Source organism: Bubalus kerabau, chromosome 6 (assembly GCF_029407905.1).
Source record: "Bubalus kerabau isolate K-KA32 ecotype Philippines breed swamp buffalo chromosome 6, PCC_UOA_SB_1v2, whole genome shotgun sequence".
Lineage (NCBI taxonomy): Eukaryota > Metazoa > Chordata > Mammalia > Artiodactyla > Bovidae > Bubalus > Bubalus kerabau.
The window spans coordinates 100,547,373-100,566,213 of record NC_073629.1 but is presented as its reverse complement, the minus strand read 5'-3'; the positions used below and the strand labels follow the sequence as shown (position 1 = coordinate 100,566,213).

Genomic DNA, 18,841 nt, shown 5'->3' with positions numbered 1-18,841 from the left:
AGTTGGATACAACTGAGCAACTGACCACACAGCACATTCTGCATTCATTCATTCATTCAGAAATGTGCACTTAACTTTCTGTATCTCTCTTTCCCTATATTGAAAAAGCAGATGAAAAGAGAATCTTATAGGATTATTGTGAAAGGTAAAAAAAAAAGCCTACGATATAAGTTACACATTGAAAACATGATCTGTACAAATATTCATGTTAACAGCCTTCCTCTCTTTCCTGTCTCTTCAGCTGCCTCCTCCCATTATAAAAACAAATTAAAAATCTTCCACCCCACACCCCCTCTGGCTGTGACTCTCCTTGTTCTGAACTTTTCACTCTGTGGTCATTCGCTTATGTCCCAGAATGGGAAGAAAAATCTCATTTTTAATCTCATCTTAAAACCCTGTAACTATTCTGTTATACAGACCAGGAAATAGAGGCTCAAACTCAAGTCTAAGAAATGCCCCCAGGGTCACACAGCTAATAAGCAACAGAACCAGGATTGGAGCACTTGGCTTGAGTGACTTAAAAGCCAGAACTTTCCCAGCGGCTCAACATCAGCAGCCGGGAAAGGACTCGTGAAGATGGGTATAACAGAGCTGCAGAACTTTCAGGGGAGGGCAGCGCTTTTGTGAGACCATGGTGCCCTCTGCTGGCAGGAATGGAGGGGTGTATACAGAATGCTGAGAGGACTGAGGAGAGAAAAAGTGTGGGGAGGGAGGAGACGGAGGAAAGACTCAGGGAGGGAAAAGATGGGTTGAAGTTTCGTGGAGGGAGAAAGAGGAAGAGTTGTTTGTTTGCCTCTCAGAGGAGGGGAAGAAAATGCCAAGCCTGGGTCACTTCCTTGAAAGCATGTGTGGGCATGCCTGCATGAGTGTGTGTGTGTGTGTGTGTGTATGAGTTTCAGTATGCACCTCAGATGTTGCTCTGGATTATCTCTAGGAGTCAGCCCACACAGAGTTCACAGGTGTGTGTGCCTGTGCAAGTGTGCATTCGAGAGCACTAGGAGGAGTTGATGTGTGTATGTGGGTGTGAATATACAGCTTGGGCAGGTGTGGTACCTGCGAGCATGTGGGATGTGTCCGGCCCTCTCGGCAGGTGCAGGTTAGGAAGCAGCTGTGCCTTGCTGTGGAAGGCACACGGTTCTGGGGGGCGCTCACCTCAGCCTCAGACAGCTGTCTTACTCAGATCAGGAGGGCGTTGCTGTGGTTGGGTTGCCAGGCGGAGGCCAGAGGCTGCTGGGGCTGTGGGGAGGGAGCGGCAAGCCGCAGGGGGCAGCAGGGGCAGGTCGACAGGGTGCGGGGGTGGGGCGGGGGTGGGCGGAGAGAAGGAGCCTTTAAAGCTCCTGCCCCGCCCACAGGTGAGCAGTGCCGTGAGAGCCAGCGCTGTCTCCCGCTTGCCCACTCAGTGGCAGTTCTCCCGGAGCTGTGGTCCTCTCTGAAGCCTCAGCAGATCCCTCTTACAGAACTTACTACCAGGACCCCTGACCAGGTGATGGCATAGGAGAGAGACTCTCCTGTGAAAAGAAAGCAATCTGGAAACAGGTTTGGGGAGCTGGAAGGTCACGGGGAGGGTCCTGGAAGAGTCTAGGATTGGTTTGGGGTGGGGGGGCGTGGAAAGTCCAGGATAAGCAGGAGCCAGGTAAGGACATGGAGTGACCCTGAAGTGGGGGAATCAGGCTCGGGGTGCCTGTGGGATGGACGCACATGGGATGTTAGAATTTCAAAGTGTCAGGTGTTAGTAGAGGGCCTGGGCAGTACAGAGAGTTAGGGGTATCAGGATGGGAACTGGGGAAAGTCCTGACGCGTCAGAGTCCAGAGACAACAGAGTCCAGAGGCAGGAGAAACTTGGTAATTATGTGAGTCCAGGATGCTGGAGTCTGATATGTCAGTCCAGGCTGGGGGAGGCGGTCAAGGAGCGAGATCCTAATTCCCACATGTCTGCCTCCCAGGAGCCACCATGGGGTGCTTCAACTTCATTAAGGTCATGATGATCCTCTTCAATATGCTCATCTTTGTAAGTATGGGGGTTATGGGTTCTTTAGGGTTCCCTACAGGAGTGGGTCTTAACCTGAGTAGAGCCCCAACTGGGGAATAAGAGATTGCTATGTCCACTCTTCCTGAAAGTTTCCCCTGATGATGAGATGTGGAAGTCTCCCCGAAGACTGAGTCTTGGCTCCAGGAGCAAACTAGCTGCTACACAACTTGGGGTGGAGAAGTTTAGGGGCATCCTCTCCTTCCAGGAAGTTTCAGGTTTAGAGCAGGGCAGGGTAGGCTAACAGGCTGGGGCCTCAGGGAGGGGCAGGGGTTTGCCCAAGATCACCTAGCATGGAAGGAAATTCAGTGGCCTGTGTATGGTGGGGAGTCAAAAGCCGAGAAGGTCCAGAGATATGGGAGTAAGAGTTTCAGCTGCAAGAGGAATTTGTTGTATTTTTTCAACAAACACTGCCTAAGACTCTGTGCCCTCAGGGATCTCGGGTCCAACAGGCCAGATAGGCAACCAGTTTTCCACAGTATGTGTGGTCTGATCACAGGGTGCATTGGAGGGGCTTGAACCCTGCCTAGTCAGAGAAGACTTCTAGAAGGAAATAGCTGAGGCTAGGAATTTGCACGTAGTGAGGGGGTTGGTAAAGCATGCAAAAAGGCCCAGAGACAATGAAATCAGATATTGTTCAGAAAACCAGGAACAGACTATATAGGGCATGTTTGAGGAAGCTGAGCAATGAGGCATGAATCTGGAGATGGTGGTAAAATTGGGGAGAAATAGACAACATGGACAAAGGACAACGCCCTTGGATGGTGGCTGAGGATGGATGAAGGGGCAAGCAAGACAGAGGTCTTGGAGATGATGACCACATCTCCTCTCTGCTGAGAGCAAACCTGGTGGGTACTTCACCAGCAGCCATGTACCCAGTGGACTTGCAGCTCAGGATATTTGGAAGGCATGTGCCCGTAGGTGGTCATTGAAGCCATGGGCAGGGTGAGCACACACAGGGAGAGTGAACTCCAGGAAACTCAATTTGTAAGGGATAAACAGAGAAAGGCTGCTGCTGCTGCTGCTAAGTCGCTTCAGTCATGTCCGACTCTGTGCGACCCCAGAGACGGTAGCCCACCAGGCTCCCCCGTACCTGGGATTCTCCAGGCAAGAACACTGGAGTGGGTTGCCATTTCCTTTTCCAATGCATGAAAGTGAAAAGGGAAAGTGAAATCGCTCAGTCATGTCCGACTCCTAGCGACCCCATAGACTGCAGCCTACCAGGCTCCTCCATCCATGGGATTTTCCAGGCAAGAGTCCTGGAGTGGGGTGCCATTGCCTTCTCCGAGGAAAGGCTACCAGGAAGCAAATAGAGAAAGAGCATAAGGAAGCAAAGCAGGAGAGCAAGGTGTCAGAAAGTCAAGGAGGATACACCCATGGCTGAGCACAGGTTGTCACCAGAGACCTCAAAGCCACAGGAGACTGGGTGAGAGTGAGCAAAGGATGAGGAAGTGGAGACATGAAGTGTAGGTGAATTTGGAGGAATTGGGCTAGGGGTGAGGACAGTCTCGGATGATGGTGTGGCCTGTGCCTTGGGCTTCTTCTCCTTTCAGGGAATTAGCTTTTATCCCTGTATCTGAAGAAGGTAGCAGGATTGCAGGGATCTGGAGCACAGAGGTTCTGGCCCGAGGGGGTTAAAGGCAAATCCGGTTTGGTTTCTGGCCTCTGTTGCCCAGGCCTTGCCAGACTGGGCAGGGCTGGCCTCTGACTCCTTGAAATCTGACCCCACAGGCTAGAAGCCCAGCCTTGTGTCCTTGGGCAAACATGCCTGGGATCCACCCACAACCTGCCACCTCGTTTTTGGTTCCAGCCTCAGTTTCCATAGCCGGAAAGTGGGGACTGGACACCTGGGTGGTGTCAGGCTGATTCATCCACTGAAGCACTGGGTCAGCGAGGCTTTGCTCTAAGAGCTGGGAACTGGGCAGGGCCCTCCTTTCCAGTCTTGGCCTCAGGATCACCTCTGAGGTGGGGTAGAGCCTCTCAGAGCTCTGGCTATACTCCATCTCTGGTGCCTCAATTTCCACTTGTGTGGCAAAGAGAGGTCTAAGCTGGTCCTGGAAGGGGCCCAAATGGGGGGCCTTAGGGTAGGTGTCCCTTCTTACCATTGCCCTCTCCAAGGTTGGAAGCAGATGTAAACCTCAGCCACACCTCTGTTGCTATAGTGACTGTTGAACCTGCTCAATGCTACCACCCTCCTCTTTCTGCCTATCAGAGAACCGAGGTGTTCCAGGCACCTATAACCCAGAAGCGAAATGGGGGGAGGTGGCTGCTGGCTGGGGGTGGGGGGTGGGGGGGGGGCAGCGGGGCAGGTGTTCACCTGCTTGTTTGCACTTCAAGCTATGTGGCAGGACCCTGGCAGTGGTAAGGGAAAGCTTTGCCCCTCCCCCACACCCTGTGGCTATTTCTGGAATCCCTGGTCCCATTTACATCTGCCTAGATGTGCAGCCCGCTGCTGACTGCAGATGTCCCAGCTCCCATCTTTCTAGCTCTAAAGATGAGTCAGAACTCCCTACAGGATGAGTTTTTGGACTCCATACCCAATAAATGGGAAATTTTCTCATCTCCCATCTTCCTAAGTGAGCTGTGTGATAGGGAGCTGCCTGGCAGCACTGTTTCAAAGTCTGCCTCTCTGTCCCCAGCTGTGTGGTGCAGCCCTGTTGGCAGTGGGCATCTGGGTGTCGGTTGATGGACCATCCTTTATGAAGATCTTCGGGCCAATGTCATCCAGTGCCATGCAGTTCGTCAACGTGGGCTACTTCCTCATCGCAGCTGGTGCTGTGCTCTTCGCTCTTGGTTTCCTGGGCTGCTACGGCGCCCAAACTGAGAGCAAGTGTGCCCTCATGATGGTGTGTCAAACCCAGCTCCACAGGCCCATAACCAAAGCCCAGGGTCCCCTCACCCTTGACACTAGGCCCTGGGGATCCCCAAACCCTGCTCTGGATTCCAAGGGTCTCAGCAAACGGGGCCCCTGCCTTGTTTTCATGGTGGGGTGGGAGGGCAGAGCACGGTTAGGGTAAGGAAGGCATGAGAGGCTCTCTCTCCCTAAAACTCAGATGCCTGTTCTCCCCTCAGTTCTTCTTCATCCTCCTCCTCATCTTCATTGCTGAGGTTGCAGCTGCTGTGGTCGCCTTAGTGTATACTACATTGGTGAGGAACAGGGATGGGGCAAAGGGGTACCACTGGGCAAAGCCCTGAGAGGGGGCCACACCCGCCCCACCAGGCTGTAAACACTGGCCTTCCCCACCCAGGCTGAGAACATCCTGACAGCGGTGGTGGTGCCTAATATCAAAAAAGAGTACGGTTCCCAAAAAGACTTCACTCAAGTGTGGAACTCCACCATGGCAGGGGTAAGGTGGGCTGAGGGAGACTTGGGGGTGGGGAGAAATAAGCAAGGCCTCTCTGATCATCTTCTCTTCATCTCCAGCTCAAGTGCTGTGGCTTCACCAACTACACAGATTTTGAGGGGTCACCCTATGTAAGAAAGAACGGTACCTTTCCCCCATACTGTTGCCATAACAGTGTCAATAACTCGTTCGTGGAACCCTGCAACAGTGTCACCGCCCATAACATGAGTGTACAGGTAAAGGCTGGCCTAGGAGGTTGGGATGCTTTAATGGCCTCAGGGTGCTGAATGAGAATGGGAGCAGCTCCTGACTATAGATGCTCTCTCCCCTCCCCCAAGGGATGCTTCAAACAGCTTCTGTATGACATCCGAACCAATGCAGTCACTGTGGGTGGTGTGGCAGCCGGAATTGGGGGCTTGGAGGTAAGGAGAGGAGCTTGGGGCAGGATATCCCCCACCCTGGCTCAGGGCTGCTTGACCCACCTCTGAGGCCTCTCTGGAAGAGACAGACTTCTAACAAAGCTTCATGATCAGTGTCTGGTGGGACAGGGGACTAAAGTTTAAGGACCCCGATACGTCTCTTCACCTCTCCCTGTTCCTTTCCCACCAGCTGGCTGCCATGATTGTGTCCATGTATCTGTACTGCAATCTGGAATAAGCTGGCTTCTCCTTCCACTGCTGCTGCTGTCGTATGAGAACTGTGAAGAGGCGATGATCGGGGTGGGGACAGGATCTAACAGTGTCTCTTGGGCCGGAGTTGACCTAACTTTGTTCCTCTGGACTCGGGGCCAAATGGACACCACCCCCTTCAACTGGAGCCTGACATTTCCTTCTATTGGTGGGTTTGGGGTCCTCCTATTCCAGAGCCCCTAAGGTAGCCAATCCTCTTACCCATTCCTCCAGTCTCTCCCTTAAACACGCGTTACCCTCTCAGAGCAAGGCGGGGAGGTGCTCTTGGGGATCCCAGTACTCCACAGGGGGGATTAGAGAAAGACAGACCATAGCATGAGCATATACAAAACCAGCAGTTACAGAGCGGATGTGTAGAAGGCATTTCAGAACTCATAAACCCATTAAAATGTTTATCTGGACTCTGTGTATCCTTGGGGAGAGGGACCTCAAACTTGTCTACACTGGCCTCAAACGCCTGTGGGGTTGTTGACTCGGAGGCTCCTGGGAAGGCAGCAGAAGGTAAGTGGCATGGAGGCGGGCTGCTATTTCTCATCTTCATTTGGATTGCAGACTTGGAAGGGAGCTTAACAAGAATGCCCAAGAGGTCACTGAGGGAGGTGGCAGGGGCTGGGCCAGTCTGCAGCCCTATAATGTGGGAGGACTTTGGCCTGAAACTACCCCTTCCTGGGTAGGGGCACTGGACTGGAAAACTATGAAAATAACAAGCTTGTGCCCAAATAGGGGGCAGGGAGACTAAAAATACTGCCAGGGCGATGGAAGAGGGTCATTCCTTAAGTTCTGGGAAGCCCTCCAGAAGCCCCCACCAGAGCACCCAAGCTGCCTACCCTTCCCAGGCAGGCAGAGCCCCACACCTTTCCCTGCTTTGGGGACATCAGAAAGAATTTCATTTACTCTCTGTCTTGGTCACCCAGTGCTCTATAGATCTGATCTCTTATTTAGTCTTAACTACCCCATGTTCCAGAAACTGGGCCTAGAGAGTCCAAGTGACTTGTTCCAGGCCCATAACCTCCTATGAAAAGCTGGGCCTGGATTTGGGTCCAGCCCATCTGACTCCAGAGCCAGGTGGGGTCCTGGCTGACATAGTGGCATGATTCACTTTTAAGTCACAACATCCCAGACAACCATCTGATCACTGCTACAGAAGAAAGAGCACTAAGGTGGGAGGCCATGGCCAGAGGGTGTGGTGTCTACCTCCAAGCCAAGCCCAGCCTGGCAAACCAGGCCTCCTTGCCTCCCTTTGACCCTTGGATCCTTCTTCCTAGGCTTTACTAGGACAACCCAGAACCATCACTTGCCCTGAGTCCAAGAAAGAACTGCAATCTTGCCAGTGCAACACGGTCCGAGAGCTAGTCTTCAAGGCCCAGATCAGGAGTCTGCTGGGGAATGGGCAGGTGGAGCAAGCACTCGGTACCCATCCCACCTTTCTATGCCTCATACCGCCCCACCCCCAGTTGCATACACAGAGGCTGCAAGGGATTTGTTTGCCCTGGGCGGGCCTCGTCCACCTCATTACGGGTTAACTGCTCCTCAACCTGGCTTTTGTGGCACCTCGAACACTATCTCTACCTCCGGCAAACAGTGAAGGCGTCACGGTGGCGAGAAATGTCGGAGCCACATACCGTCCCTGCCATTACTGAGCAGGGCTCCAGGCACCAGTGGGAGAGGCAGGGGCAGAGAGCCGGTGACAGGGCGGAGTTCCTGCCAGTTCCTGCCTCCTTGGCCAAAGGCTCCATATAAGGAGCTCATCCGGCTCACTTTACAAGGGCTCTGCAGGCAGACCCCTTCTCAAACTGTCCTATACACACTTTCATGAACTTAAGTCCTTCACAGATTCCCCAGTTGTCATGCCTTGGGCTGTATCAACTACTCCTCTGGATAATCTCTTCCATCTTCTGGCAGGCTTGCATGATTTACATCTTCCTAATCTCTGGATCACTGGTTGGGTAGGAATCTGATGAAAATGATAGCTTTTCCCCAGAAAAATGCTCAGATACGGAATCTGTATACAAAGTACCCTAAGGGCCACAGGCATCCTTGTTCTTGCGTCTCCATCTGCAGTGCCCTCCTCACTTCCTGCATGAGGGACATTCAGCTCTGTCTCGCCCACTTCCTTCCCACATGCACTATCCTCACCTGCTCCCCATCACCTCCTCATCCCCACCTATTCCATTTTGCTCTCTCTTGCTCCATTTCTGGGGACAGGTGCTCTGGCCCAGACGAACTCGGCAGGAAACAGTAGGATGGTTAATTGAACAGTGGGAACGGGGCGTGGGGTGGCTGCTCTGAGTTCAGGCCCAAGTAGGGGGCAAAGGTCAGGTTCAGTTGTTCTAGGGTGGACCTTAGGTAAAAATCTTGGAGTTTGAGACTCAGGCATCCCCTGGTGGCCAAATGGCACTAGTGAAAGTCGCTCAGATGTGTCTGACTCTTTGTGACCCCATGGACTATACAGTCCCTGGAATTCTCTAGGCCAGAATACTGGAGTAGGTAGCTTTTCCCTTCTCCAGGGGATCATCCCAACCCAGGGATCGAACCCAAGTCTCCCACTTTGGAGGTGGATTCTTTACCAGTTGAGCCACAGGGAAGCCCAAGTGGAAAATAACCCTGTGGAGGATAGTAAAGAAAACTCACCATCTATCATGACCATTCTCTCTCCCACCCATCCGTGTGTGTGTGTCTCTCTCTCTCATACACACACAGTCATGAGACACATCCCCAGAGCTTTTCTCCTTTTTTAATCAATGACCACCTTATCCAGCTTTGGAAATCTGGACAAAGAGGAGGCTGAGAAGAGGCCTGGTTCAGTGTCTGAGGGTCTCTGAGTGAGTCTGCATCAGCAGGTGGGCCCCAGGTGGGCCTGTCCATGGGTTGGGCACAGCAGTTTCCTGAGTAAGAGCCTGCCCCACCCTCAGGGCAGCACCCCAGTCCAAAAAAAAAAAAAAAAAGAATCAAGGCCCTCCAGGCTTCAGCTGTTTCCAAGGTCCTCAGGACAGTCAATAAATATGTTAGATTCTGAGTCAGGCCTGGGAGGAGGGAGTATGCAAAGGGCAGGATGGGCTGCCCAGGGATCCCAGTGATTCCCAGGTACTCTCCTGCCCTTTCCCGACAAGGAAGTAAATAAATAGACCTCCAACTCAGGAACAGGGGTGTTGGAGCAGAGGAACCCTCCCTTGGGAGTTAGTAATTAAGTCTCATGTTAAAAACAAACCAGACCCAGCCCCTGCCAGTGTCTACAAAATCCTACAGGATTGGGTAAAGGGCTAGCCTGCCTGGGGGTACACAGTACCCAGCCCTGCAGGTTCCTGGAGGAGGTCTCATGTCTGTTCTGCAGCTCCTGGGCCTCCCTCCTCCTTTGGGGGTGACTCCAAGAAAATTGGGGTGATTGATGGTGGCTTCTTCATCCTGAGAAGAGAATAGGAATGTGGACAGAGAAGCGGTCACTAGCTACATCCCCTAATCCCATGAGTCTTCCATTTCCCAGGACAGGATAGGGTCACTCACGAGTACGGGGAGGCTGGGACCCCCACCACCAGGAAGTGGTTCTTCTTCCGAAACAGTCTCCACAGGCCCCGGTGGTTGCCACGCACATCCAGGTCCCAGATTCGGAGGCACTGGGGGTGGGGGAGGGGGGCCGACAAGGGCATAGGTCAGAGAGCTGTGGCGAGGGCCCAGCGCCACCCCCCTCAGCAGCCTTCTCAATTTGCAAGAGACAGCATCTTCAAGACTATGGATTTGTGATGGGGGTTAGAAGAGAGGCTCTGAGAGTATGAAGAGAAGGTTCTGAAGTAGAGGAGTCCAGAAAGGCTCCCTGTATCTTGGGGAGGGGTATTCCTGGGGGAGGTGTGGTATTGGAGCACCTTGGCAAGCTGAGTCCAGGTGGTGAAGTCATCGTCCTTCTCCATCCGGATAAAGGCCACATAGGTGTGGCCCTCTGTGTCTGGCAGGAAAGAGTCTTCACAAGGGTTCTTGCTGTGGTCCAGAACCTCTGCTTCGCTGCAGCAGGGGGAGGGGGAGAAAGGCCAAGACAAGGCCCACCTCGTGACTGTGTCACACAGGCCCTTGCTTTTAATGCTCTACTGTGGCTATCTTGAACTTCTTAATAATTTTTGAACAAGGGACCCTGGTTTTCATTTTGCACTGGACTCCAAACTCTGGGGCCATCACTCCCAGTATGTGACATCTCCTCACTCCCTGACACATCCCTCACTGCCCTCAGCCATACCTGAGCAGCCTGTGAACTTCCACTTCATAAGCATCCTTCTTCAGACTGAAGGAGAGGAAGAACTGAGTTGGGGGGGGGAAATCAGTCCAGGGGAGGGGTAGCCCCTCAAGGGACCACGTGCGGGTCGGGGGCAACAGGGCTAGGGTACATACACAAGCCCCAGGGTGGAAAGGGCCTGTCAAGTACTGGTTATCGAGACTCCTAGACCCCCCCTTTGCTGTCCGCAGCCTCTACCTGTCCACGTTCCTGAGCTGGACACCTGGAACCGTGTTGAACTTGTGCTTCTTGAAGTAGGCCTCCTGGAATGGATGTGAAGGTAAGAAGCAGGGCCTTATCTTGGCTGGCCTACACCTGCTGCAGACCCACCACATATCCACAAGACCCACAAATGAAGTCCTAGACCTATAAAAGCCTCTCTAATTTCCTCGTCTTCCCCATCCTCTCGGCAGTATGCTACGAGCTTTAATCTGGCTCCACCATTGCCAGACAGTTCACACTGGCATCTCATGCTACTGGCCCCTGAGCTAGTCCTTGTCTCCAGCGGTTCTCCCTGGGACTGCTGTTCTAAGGCCACAGATGCTGGGAATGAGGCCTGCAAAGCGACAGGTTGGACTGGGAGGGAGGGAACTTTATGACTAAGGAGCTGAGGGTGAGGGAAATGAGGTCACTCCCTGTTCCTCTCAGAGATGAGTGGGGTCTTATAGTAACCAGCCTCTGAAGCCTTAGAAGCCTCTTGGCTTCTAAGAGGTTCCAAAGTGGAAGCTGTCCATTCCTTCACACTGGGTTTTCTCAAGGTCTCCCTGGCTATAACTGGGGAGTGGCCTTTTGGACACAGCCATGAAGGGGTGGGGACTGGGGCCCTCCCTGTTCACTTCAGGCTGAGGCTTCAGCCTCAGCACTTATAAGGATAGGAGAGAGCACAATTTGCAGGGCTGGACGAGTGCGTGGCAGCAGAAATACCCTCCCCACACCCACAGTCTAGTGCTAAGAATAGCAATAATAAAAATAATACCAGCTGACCCTTATATAATGTTTACAGTCCAAAGCATATTACGCATACTAACTTCTTTAAGCCTCACAACCCTATGAGGTAGGTGGTATTTTTATCCTCCTTTCTCAAATAAAGAAACTAATGCAAAAGGCAGTTACTAACAATTTCCCAAGGCTAACTGGCTAGTGAGTGGCACAGCTGAGCCCATGTTCTTGCCCCATCTACTACACTGTACTCCCCGCCCCAACACCCGTGCCTCCCACTCACATGGAAGTAGCCATTCATGTTGAGGCCAACGATGCCGAAGTGGTAGGATCGGGACACGTCAGGGATAATGCACTCTCGGCCTCGGCGTTGTTCTGGCATCCGCATCCACATGTCCCAGTCCCAGAGCTGGCAGCGTGGAAGACACTGGGAGTTTAGAGGTTTGAGCTGGCAGGGGATTCCAAGCCTGCCCACCCTCCCCTGCCAGGGCACCTTTTCTGGTGTGGGCCACTTGGGTTCAAGCTCCTCCTTGTACAAGGACTTCCTGAGCACCCAGCCCAGCCCAGGCATGGTCTCCACACGGTACAGCAGTGCTGGGTCCTCTGCCGTGTGCTCATAGCCCTGTGGACAGGCGGCCACGAGAGGGGGCCTTAGCCTGGGGCCTCTGCCCATCCCTCGGCTGACCCCTGGCCGCTCAGCCTACCTGGTCATTCCAGGCAGAGATACAGTACAAGCTGTCGTCCTCCTCCAGCAGGTGGATGGATTGGCTCAGGAAACTGAGAGGCAGGGTCCAGGGGTTCAGAGAGGGGCAAGGACAAACCCAGTCACACAGTGATGCTGGAAGAGCTGGAGATGGGACTCAGGAGTCATGCCTCCTTCCACCTTCCCCTCAAACCCCATTCATCCCTTCCGTTTCCATTCATCCTTTCTGCTCTCTCCTGCTGCCCCAACACCGGCCAGCCTACCTTTGCTTAGGCATTCCCCCCCACTTTGGAGACTGGTTCCTCCAGAAAGCTTTCTAAGAGCCCCCACTGGAGTTGGGGGCTTCCTCCCTGGAGACCCAGTCAAGCAAAGAGGCCCCATGCAGCTTGGAGCTGCATGGAGGAGCATCCCTCTCACCTGAAAAAATCCACAGCAATGTCCAGGTCCTCTTCCAGAACCACAGCAAACTTGGCTTCCTAAAGCGGGTGGGGGACAACATGAGCCCTAGGGGGCTTTCTCATCCCATGTCTCTCCCACTTCCATCCACTTCTCAGGCCGCACTGCCCCTATTTTTCATATCAGGAGGATGAGGCCCAGAGAGAGGAAGAGCTTGCTATATGGTAAGACCAGACTTATGCTCACTTTCCCCATCTAGGTCCAAGAGTTTTGTCCTTACTACTCACCGGAAACAGGTTGAAAGTGGCAGTGAGGCTGGCCTTGTAGTGCTGGGTGGGGAGTAGGAAGAGGGCACGTGAGCTTTGGGGTGGACAGTGGGGCCAGATGTCCACCCCTTCCATCCTTGCCCAGGTGGTACCTGAGACACACGGGCGTTCTTGATGCTGATGGGAGTGTGCTGGATGCCCCTCAGACCAAACAGCGCCACCACGTCCATCGGCTCCTAAGGGGCACGCCATCATGTGAGCCCCCCACCTCAACTCCACCCCCTGCCCACCTCCGCAGGTTCTGTCTCATCAAGCCCTGCATGTTTCACAGCCCTTGCCTGGGCTGTCTCCCCTGCCAGGCCTCTGTGATCATTGCTACTCAGTACCTGCAACCGTACACTCTGCTCTGTCCAAAGCCCCCAAGCCCCACTCACCTCATAGTAGCCATCGATGAAAACTGTTATCATCTGGGGAGACACCCCCTGGGCTGAGAGTAGAGAGCGCAGCATCCTGGGGAGCCCAGGGATGGATTAGACCTCTTTGTCCCCCCAAAATCAGGACTCCTCTATACTTACAAATGGGCCCCAACTCCCCATGTTCACCCACATAGGTGAATGGACCCAGAATCTGTTGCCTTTCCACCCACCTCAAGCATTCTTCCTGCAGATACATGAGCCTGGGGTTCCCACCACTAGCAACCTCCTGTTCGGTGCTAGATACAGCCCACTCCCGGGCTCACCTGTACAGGTAATTGGGCCGGTTGCCTGCAATGACAGCCACAGGCACATTGAGGACCTTGTTGTCTGGGAGCTGAGGGAGAAAGAGTGTTCAGCTCTTGCCTTGTTTTCTCTTCAGACTGGGATTCCCCACCTGGGGAAGAGTCTTGAGGGAGAGGGGGACTCAAGGGAAAAGGCAGAGGGCTTCCCTGTCTTGGCCCCTCCACACACTCAGCTCAACTCCATCTCTAGGCCTTTGCTCACATGGTCTGCTCCTTCCCTCCAACCGGGATCCCCCATCTTTCAGAGCCCAGTATAAATCAGCTCCTGGTTCCCTCCAGGCTGGGGCAGGAAAAGCCCAACCTGGACCTTTCCTGGGGCCTCTTGCCTAGCTGGGGAAGAGTCTGGGCCTCACTGCCTAAAGCCCCACTCACTGGGTCAGGGCTGAACTCGATGGGTGTGGGGTCCTTGCAGCTGCACACGCTCCCGTAGCCCTCAACTTTGCTGCAGAAGCGGCGGCGGCGACGGTTCAGCTCTGTGTCTGCCCAGTGGCACTCTGCCTCTGAGGTGGGGGGAAAGATGAGGTCAACAGGATGGGAGAATGAGGCCAGTGTGGTTTGGAGAACACCAGACATGCAGTTGAGAATGCAGCCCTGTAAAGAGAACCCAGATGCCCACCCCCAGCCCAGACACTGCCCTGGAGCCCAGCCCCCACTGACCCCACCTTCAGCTGAGCTCAGCGGCACATCTGTCTTCAGCAGAACTGGATCCCCCCAGGAGGAGAGGGCAGGTGACTTAGAATGTTTCTCCCCGAGCACAGGACCTGGCAGGGGGCAGAAATGAGGGGCAATGGGGGCCCTAGATCCAGGCTCTAGTGCTGGATCTTCTTCCCATCTCCTGGCCCAGCTTCATCCAGCCCACCAGCACCAGCTCTGCTCGGACCCCTATCCCACCCCATCTCCTGGAGTTCTGCTCCTCCCAGGCCCTGAATACTACAGGGTGGATGCCTATGGTGCCGGCACCTCCTTTTCGTCCCACGAAGGCCCAGGTGTCCCTCCAGCCCAGGGCAGGGCCAGCCTGGCTGCCTAGGCTCCTCAGCAGAGCCTTGGCGGTATCCTTGAGGTGGAAGGAGCCCTCGTCCTAGGAGACCAGAGAAGGTGATCAACCTGACTGGCACAGCTCCAGGAGACCTGGCCTCAGGGAATACTAACTACAGGTCAAGCACCATGTAAAATCTTTTACTTAAATCAGCTCATTGAATTATCACATCCCAGAAAACTGAAGGCTTAGATTCTGAGACTCACCCAAGGTCACCAGGCTAATCAGTTGTTACCATGGTCCCACACAGTACCCACCTCTGTCCCCTGCCACCTCCCTGCCCTCCCCCATCCTGCTCCAGCTCCACCGGCAGCCTTGTTCTGCAAGCATGCCAAGCACCTTTCCAATTAGGGGTCTTTGTGCTTGCCTTTCCATCTAGAATGCTCTTTCTCCAGATATTCACAGGGCTCACTTCTCACTATTTCCAGCTTTCTGTGCACAGGTCATTTCCTTACAGAGGCCTTCCCTTTCTAAAACACACTCCATCACCCTGTCTCCCTTGCTTAATTTTCTTCTTCATATAAGTTATCGTTTCCTGACATTATAGATTTATCTGGCTGCTTTCTGTTGATCTTGCCCTGTGGGTATAAACTCCATAAGGGTAGGGACTCTGTTGTGCTCTCCACTGACAAGTCTGGGATTGGAACCTGGTCACCTTCCTCCAGAGCCTTTGCCACTCTGTCATATTAGGGGCACGAACCCAGGGCCACAAGCAGAGTTGCATTAGGGGCACTGGGAATGGGGCCAAGGCCGAGTCACTGACCTTGACGGTGCAGATGAGCACTCGGCCAGGTGCCACCATGTTGAGGAACAGCACCATGGCCTCATCCTCATGAGGTGAATAGGTGTCAAACACTCGCTTTGCCATCACATGGCCCTGGCAGGAGACACAGCTCCTGTCAATTGGTGTCACCAGCAAGGAGGGCTTAGCTACGGCCCTCTAGGTCCCCTACCCTTAGAACCTCACCGTGGCCTGGTTGAGGACGATGACGTGGATGCCCCGGCCCTGCTCCTGGGCCTCATCCTCCAGCACCTGCAGAGTAGTGGAGACAAGGACAAACGCTTCATTCTGGCATGTGAGGTCTCTCTGTCTTATGGGCACTTACAGAAACAGCTGCATGAAACAAAACCTCTCCTCCTTCCTCTGCCTCTGGTCACATAGTTCTCTTCAGACCCAGCTTGAAGCCCAGCTCTTCAGGAAGTCTCCATAGTTCTCCCATGAAAAGAGATCCCATCTTTCTACAATCTGCCCCCGCTGTTATGACTTTTAGAGCCCTTGACTATCTCTGCCTCATGCTGGAGCTATCACAGTTTATCTGACTGAACCCCTCAAAGTAGAGGCCAGGTCTGGTTACCTCTGGATTCCCAGTGTCCAGGCCAAGGCCAAGATCAAAGAAGGCAGCAGGAAGTAGTTACAAAATAAATAAATCAATAAAGTAACTGCCTACTAATATTAATTATCACTTTTGATAATACCTGCTACATATGATATATTTCATATACTTCACACTAGGCACCAGTCCACTCACCGTGGTGCCGTCCACTGCCACATACACTTTGCTGCGGCTTGAGTATACCTCCACATCCAGGACACGTCGAGGACCACTGCCTCTGCGCCGTGGAGGCTCCAATCGGCCCAGGGCCTCATCTGTTGGGGTGTGACAGGTCTTGGAGATGGTCCCTCCAGCAAAATCTGGGATCTGCCTGCCATTTCAGCCTTAGGATCCCAGGGGACCTCCCTCCACCACCAATCCCAGCCTCAGTCTGGCCCTACCATAGTCTTGTTCTGGCTCCAGGTCTTCACTGGCCTCGCTGATAGCTCGTCGTGTGTCCAGGATCAACTTGATGTTGACAATGACGGTCACCAGTAGGAAAAGCACGGCTCCTGTCTGAGGGGAGAGGTGGGGATGATAAAGAGGGGTACCCCCTCCAGATCACTGAGGGTCTTCCTGAAGTGAGGGCTCTGGCTGAAGCAATGACATGGGGAGAACCTGGGTTTGCCTGTCCTCTCTCTGTATGACCAGTTCTACTCCCCCAGACCAGGGTCCAGTTTCATAACCACCTCCTTCAGAGGCCCTCCCCTTCCATCAGGGCGTTCCCTACCCAGAACTCCTGTATTCTTCCATTGGAGGCCTTGAGTTCCTTGGTCCCCTCCACAATTAGTTCCTAGAGATGGAGCCAGTCCCAGAGAACCACACGGGGAATTGGAAGACCTGGGTCCTAGCCCTGCCTGTCTGACAGGTGTGTGCCCTGGGCAAAGCCTTCCTGATCCAACTTCAGCTTTGTCAGAAGCCTAGGGGGTTGTACTTGGGTTCTGATTCCAGAACTCTGGGCCCGAACCACTACCTGGTAGGGACAGGAGACAAAGAGGTTTCCCCTCTAGGAAGCTGCTGCCTCTTTCTGGGGTGGGGCCAGCCAAGGTAGGTCCCGTGCCCATAGTCTAGGCTGGGGGCAAAGCTGAGAGGGAGCCCCTGGGAGTTTGGGGACACCTCTATACCTGACAGAACCTCCGCAGGGCCCGCTGGTTGGTCAGTTTATACTTCCAGGTAAGATACCAGCTCCGCTTTTTTCGCGCCCCAAAGGGCTTGATGAGGGGGCTGGGCTTCCAGTCGTCCATGTCGTATGGGGGGGTCACCACTGTCCTGGCCAACCCATGCCTGCAGCAATCTGAGGAGACCAGAGGGTCACATGGGGTAAGGTGTTCTTCCCAGAGTCTGATGTTTTCTCCGGGAGATGAGGGAGGACCTCCCAGTAATTATTCCCTGCAGGCATCCATGCTCTGTGACCCAGAGAAAGTAGCTCAACTACTCTGGAAAGGAAACCTTCGAAGGGGTCAGAACACCTGGAAACTCCCCTGTAGCTGGAGAAACTGACAGGACTGCTCACGGTCCCGGGGGTGGAGGCCAAATAATCGGCTCTCAGGCTCATCAGTCCCTAAAAGAACAAAGCCCCAGACCTTCCTAGTGCTCGGGTGAGCAAAGGGCAGCGAACCCCCAACATCACCATTCTCTATCCGCTTCGGCCCTCGCCCCCTCCGATCTGGCCTTGCTTTCTTCCTCCCGGGGCTCGGGGCCGCCCGAGCAGTCGAGGGATCCGCCCGGGCCACGCCACCCCTCCTGGACCCCCGTCCAGAGACACTCACATCTCAAGGAGCCCTGGCCCCGTTCGAGCCCCACTCGGGCCCGCACAGCTCGGCCCGGAGTACCGCGGCCTCCGCCTCCTCCATGCCGCTCGCGGCCCCGCCCCGGCCCGGCCGGCCCGCCTCCCCGCTTCCGCCGCCGCAGCCGCCGCGGGGTGAGAGGGCGGCGGGCGGCGCTTAGGGCGGCGGCCAGTGTCTGCTGCCCGCGAGTCCTGCTAGTGTTCGGTCCCTCGGCTGCTTTGCAGCCGGCTGGCCGGGTAGGCGGCTGCGGGGAGCCACTTCCCGGCCCCCAGTACCGCGTGATGGCAAACCCGATTCGAGTCGGAGTCCTAAAGCCTTGGACTAGACCGCGATGCGCCCCAGACTCAGAAGGGCGACAGGCCTGGAACATAGACACCCACCTCTCTTTGCTTGGGCGAGGCTGCACCTAGGTCTAGTGTATGCGAGGCCATTGAAGACTACGGGGAATTAAAACCTGGTTATACCACTCTCCTAGACCTTGGGCAGGTCATTTCACGTCTCAGCATAGGTTTCCTTCTCTGTGAAGTGAGGATGCCCTTACACGATGCTTACTGCATGGCAGTCACTGTTCTAAGTAAGCACCGCACTATAATAACTCATCTAATTCCACAACAACTCCAAGAGGTAGGAACTATTACTATCCCAATCATAGAGACAAAGAAAATGAAGCTCAATATCACGAAGCTGGTAGAGCTAGAATTCAAACCCAGGCAGTCTGGTTCCAGATTCCTCTTAACCCCTCACTATACTGATAATAATAACGCTTAACAAAGTTCAGCAGTTTTGAAGCATTTAGCTTAACACAGTGGTTCTCAAACTTCAGCTTGCATTAGAATCACTTCGAGGGGTTATTAAAACAGATTGCTGTGCCCCATTCTTAGAGTTTTTGATTTAGGAGTCTGGAGGGCAAAGCAGAATACTGCATTTCTAAAAAGTTTCAAGGGGATGATGATGCTTATTTGAAATGAGTGGGTGGCCATGGCACGGTTTTAGGCAGGAGCAATATAATCCAATTCAGGAGAAAATTTACTGTCCTGTGGACAGTGGATTAAAAGGACACAGAGGAAGCCAGTAGATTAGATTTTTTTTGAGCTCTCCATAGTCCATCTGCTTCTTAAAATGGTGAGATGGTATCCTCAAAATGTTAACAGGGCTTGTCTTAGTAGTTGAGGCAATCTTAACTACTTCTAAGTAGTGACTGAATGACTTCTAATAAGTAAGTATGTGTTGAAGTGAAGTGAAGTCG

At 53.7% G+C, this 18,841-nt stretch overlaps 3 protein-coding genes across 5 annotated transcripts in view; 1 reads left to right on the top strand and 2 right to left on the bottom strand.

Moving 5' to 3' along the window:
* PIK3R3 (phosphoinositide-3-kinase regulatory subunit 3) overlaps positions 1-18,841 on the bottom strand; it is a 275,432-nt gene that overhangs the window by 162,838 nt on the left and 93,753 nt on the right. The gene's annotated exons all lie outside the window — the stretch shown is intronic.
* Positions 1,352-6,460, top strand: TSPAN1 (tetraspanin 1). Of its 2 annotated transcripts, XM_055586002.1 has the most exons (8): positions 1,352-1,483; positions 1,944-2,008; positions 4,666-4,872; positions 5,099-5,173; positions 5,275-5,373; positions 5,451-5,606; positions 5,709-5,792; positions 5,980-6,460. In XM_055586002.1, exons 2-8 carry the CDS (start codon positions 1,952-1,954, stop codon positions 6,025-6,027), a joined length of 726 nt encoding a protein of 241 aa, XP_055441977.1. In that variant the 5' UTR covers positions 1,352-1,483; positions 1,944-1,951; the 3' UTR covers positions 6,028-6,460. The 2 variants fall into 2 exon arrangements, with proteins under 2 accessions (XP_055441977.1, XP_055441978.1); XM_055586003.1 differs by lacking the exon at positions 5,709-5,792.
* POMGNT1 (protein O-linked mannose N-acetylglucosaminyltransferase 1 (beta 1,2-)) lies at positions 8,774-17,715 on the bottom strand. Its single transcript, XM_055585992.1, has 22 exons — positions 17,578-17,715; positions 16,933-17,102; positions 16,210-16,324; positions 15,965-16,083; positions 15,403-15,468; positions 15,199-15,312; positions 14,360-14,477; positions 14,062-14,160; positions 13,772-13,899; positions 13,361-13,431; positions 13,056-13,131; positions 12,774-12,857; positions 12,643-12,684; positions 12,377-12,435; positions 11,961-12,033; positions 11,750-11,878; positions 11,540-11,665; positions 10,516-10,580; positions 10,282-10,326; positions 9,917-10,052; positions 9,561-9,670; positions 8,774-9,461 (listed from the first exon to the last, which is right to left on the bottom strand). The coding sequence occupies exons 2-22, from the start codon at positions 17,050-17,052 to the stop codon at positions 9,374-9,376; spliced, it is 1,983 nt and encodes a 660-aa protein (XP_055441967.1). The 5' UTR covers positions 17,053-17,102; positions 17,578-17,715; the 3' UTR covers positions 8,774-9,373.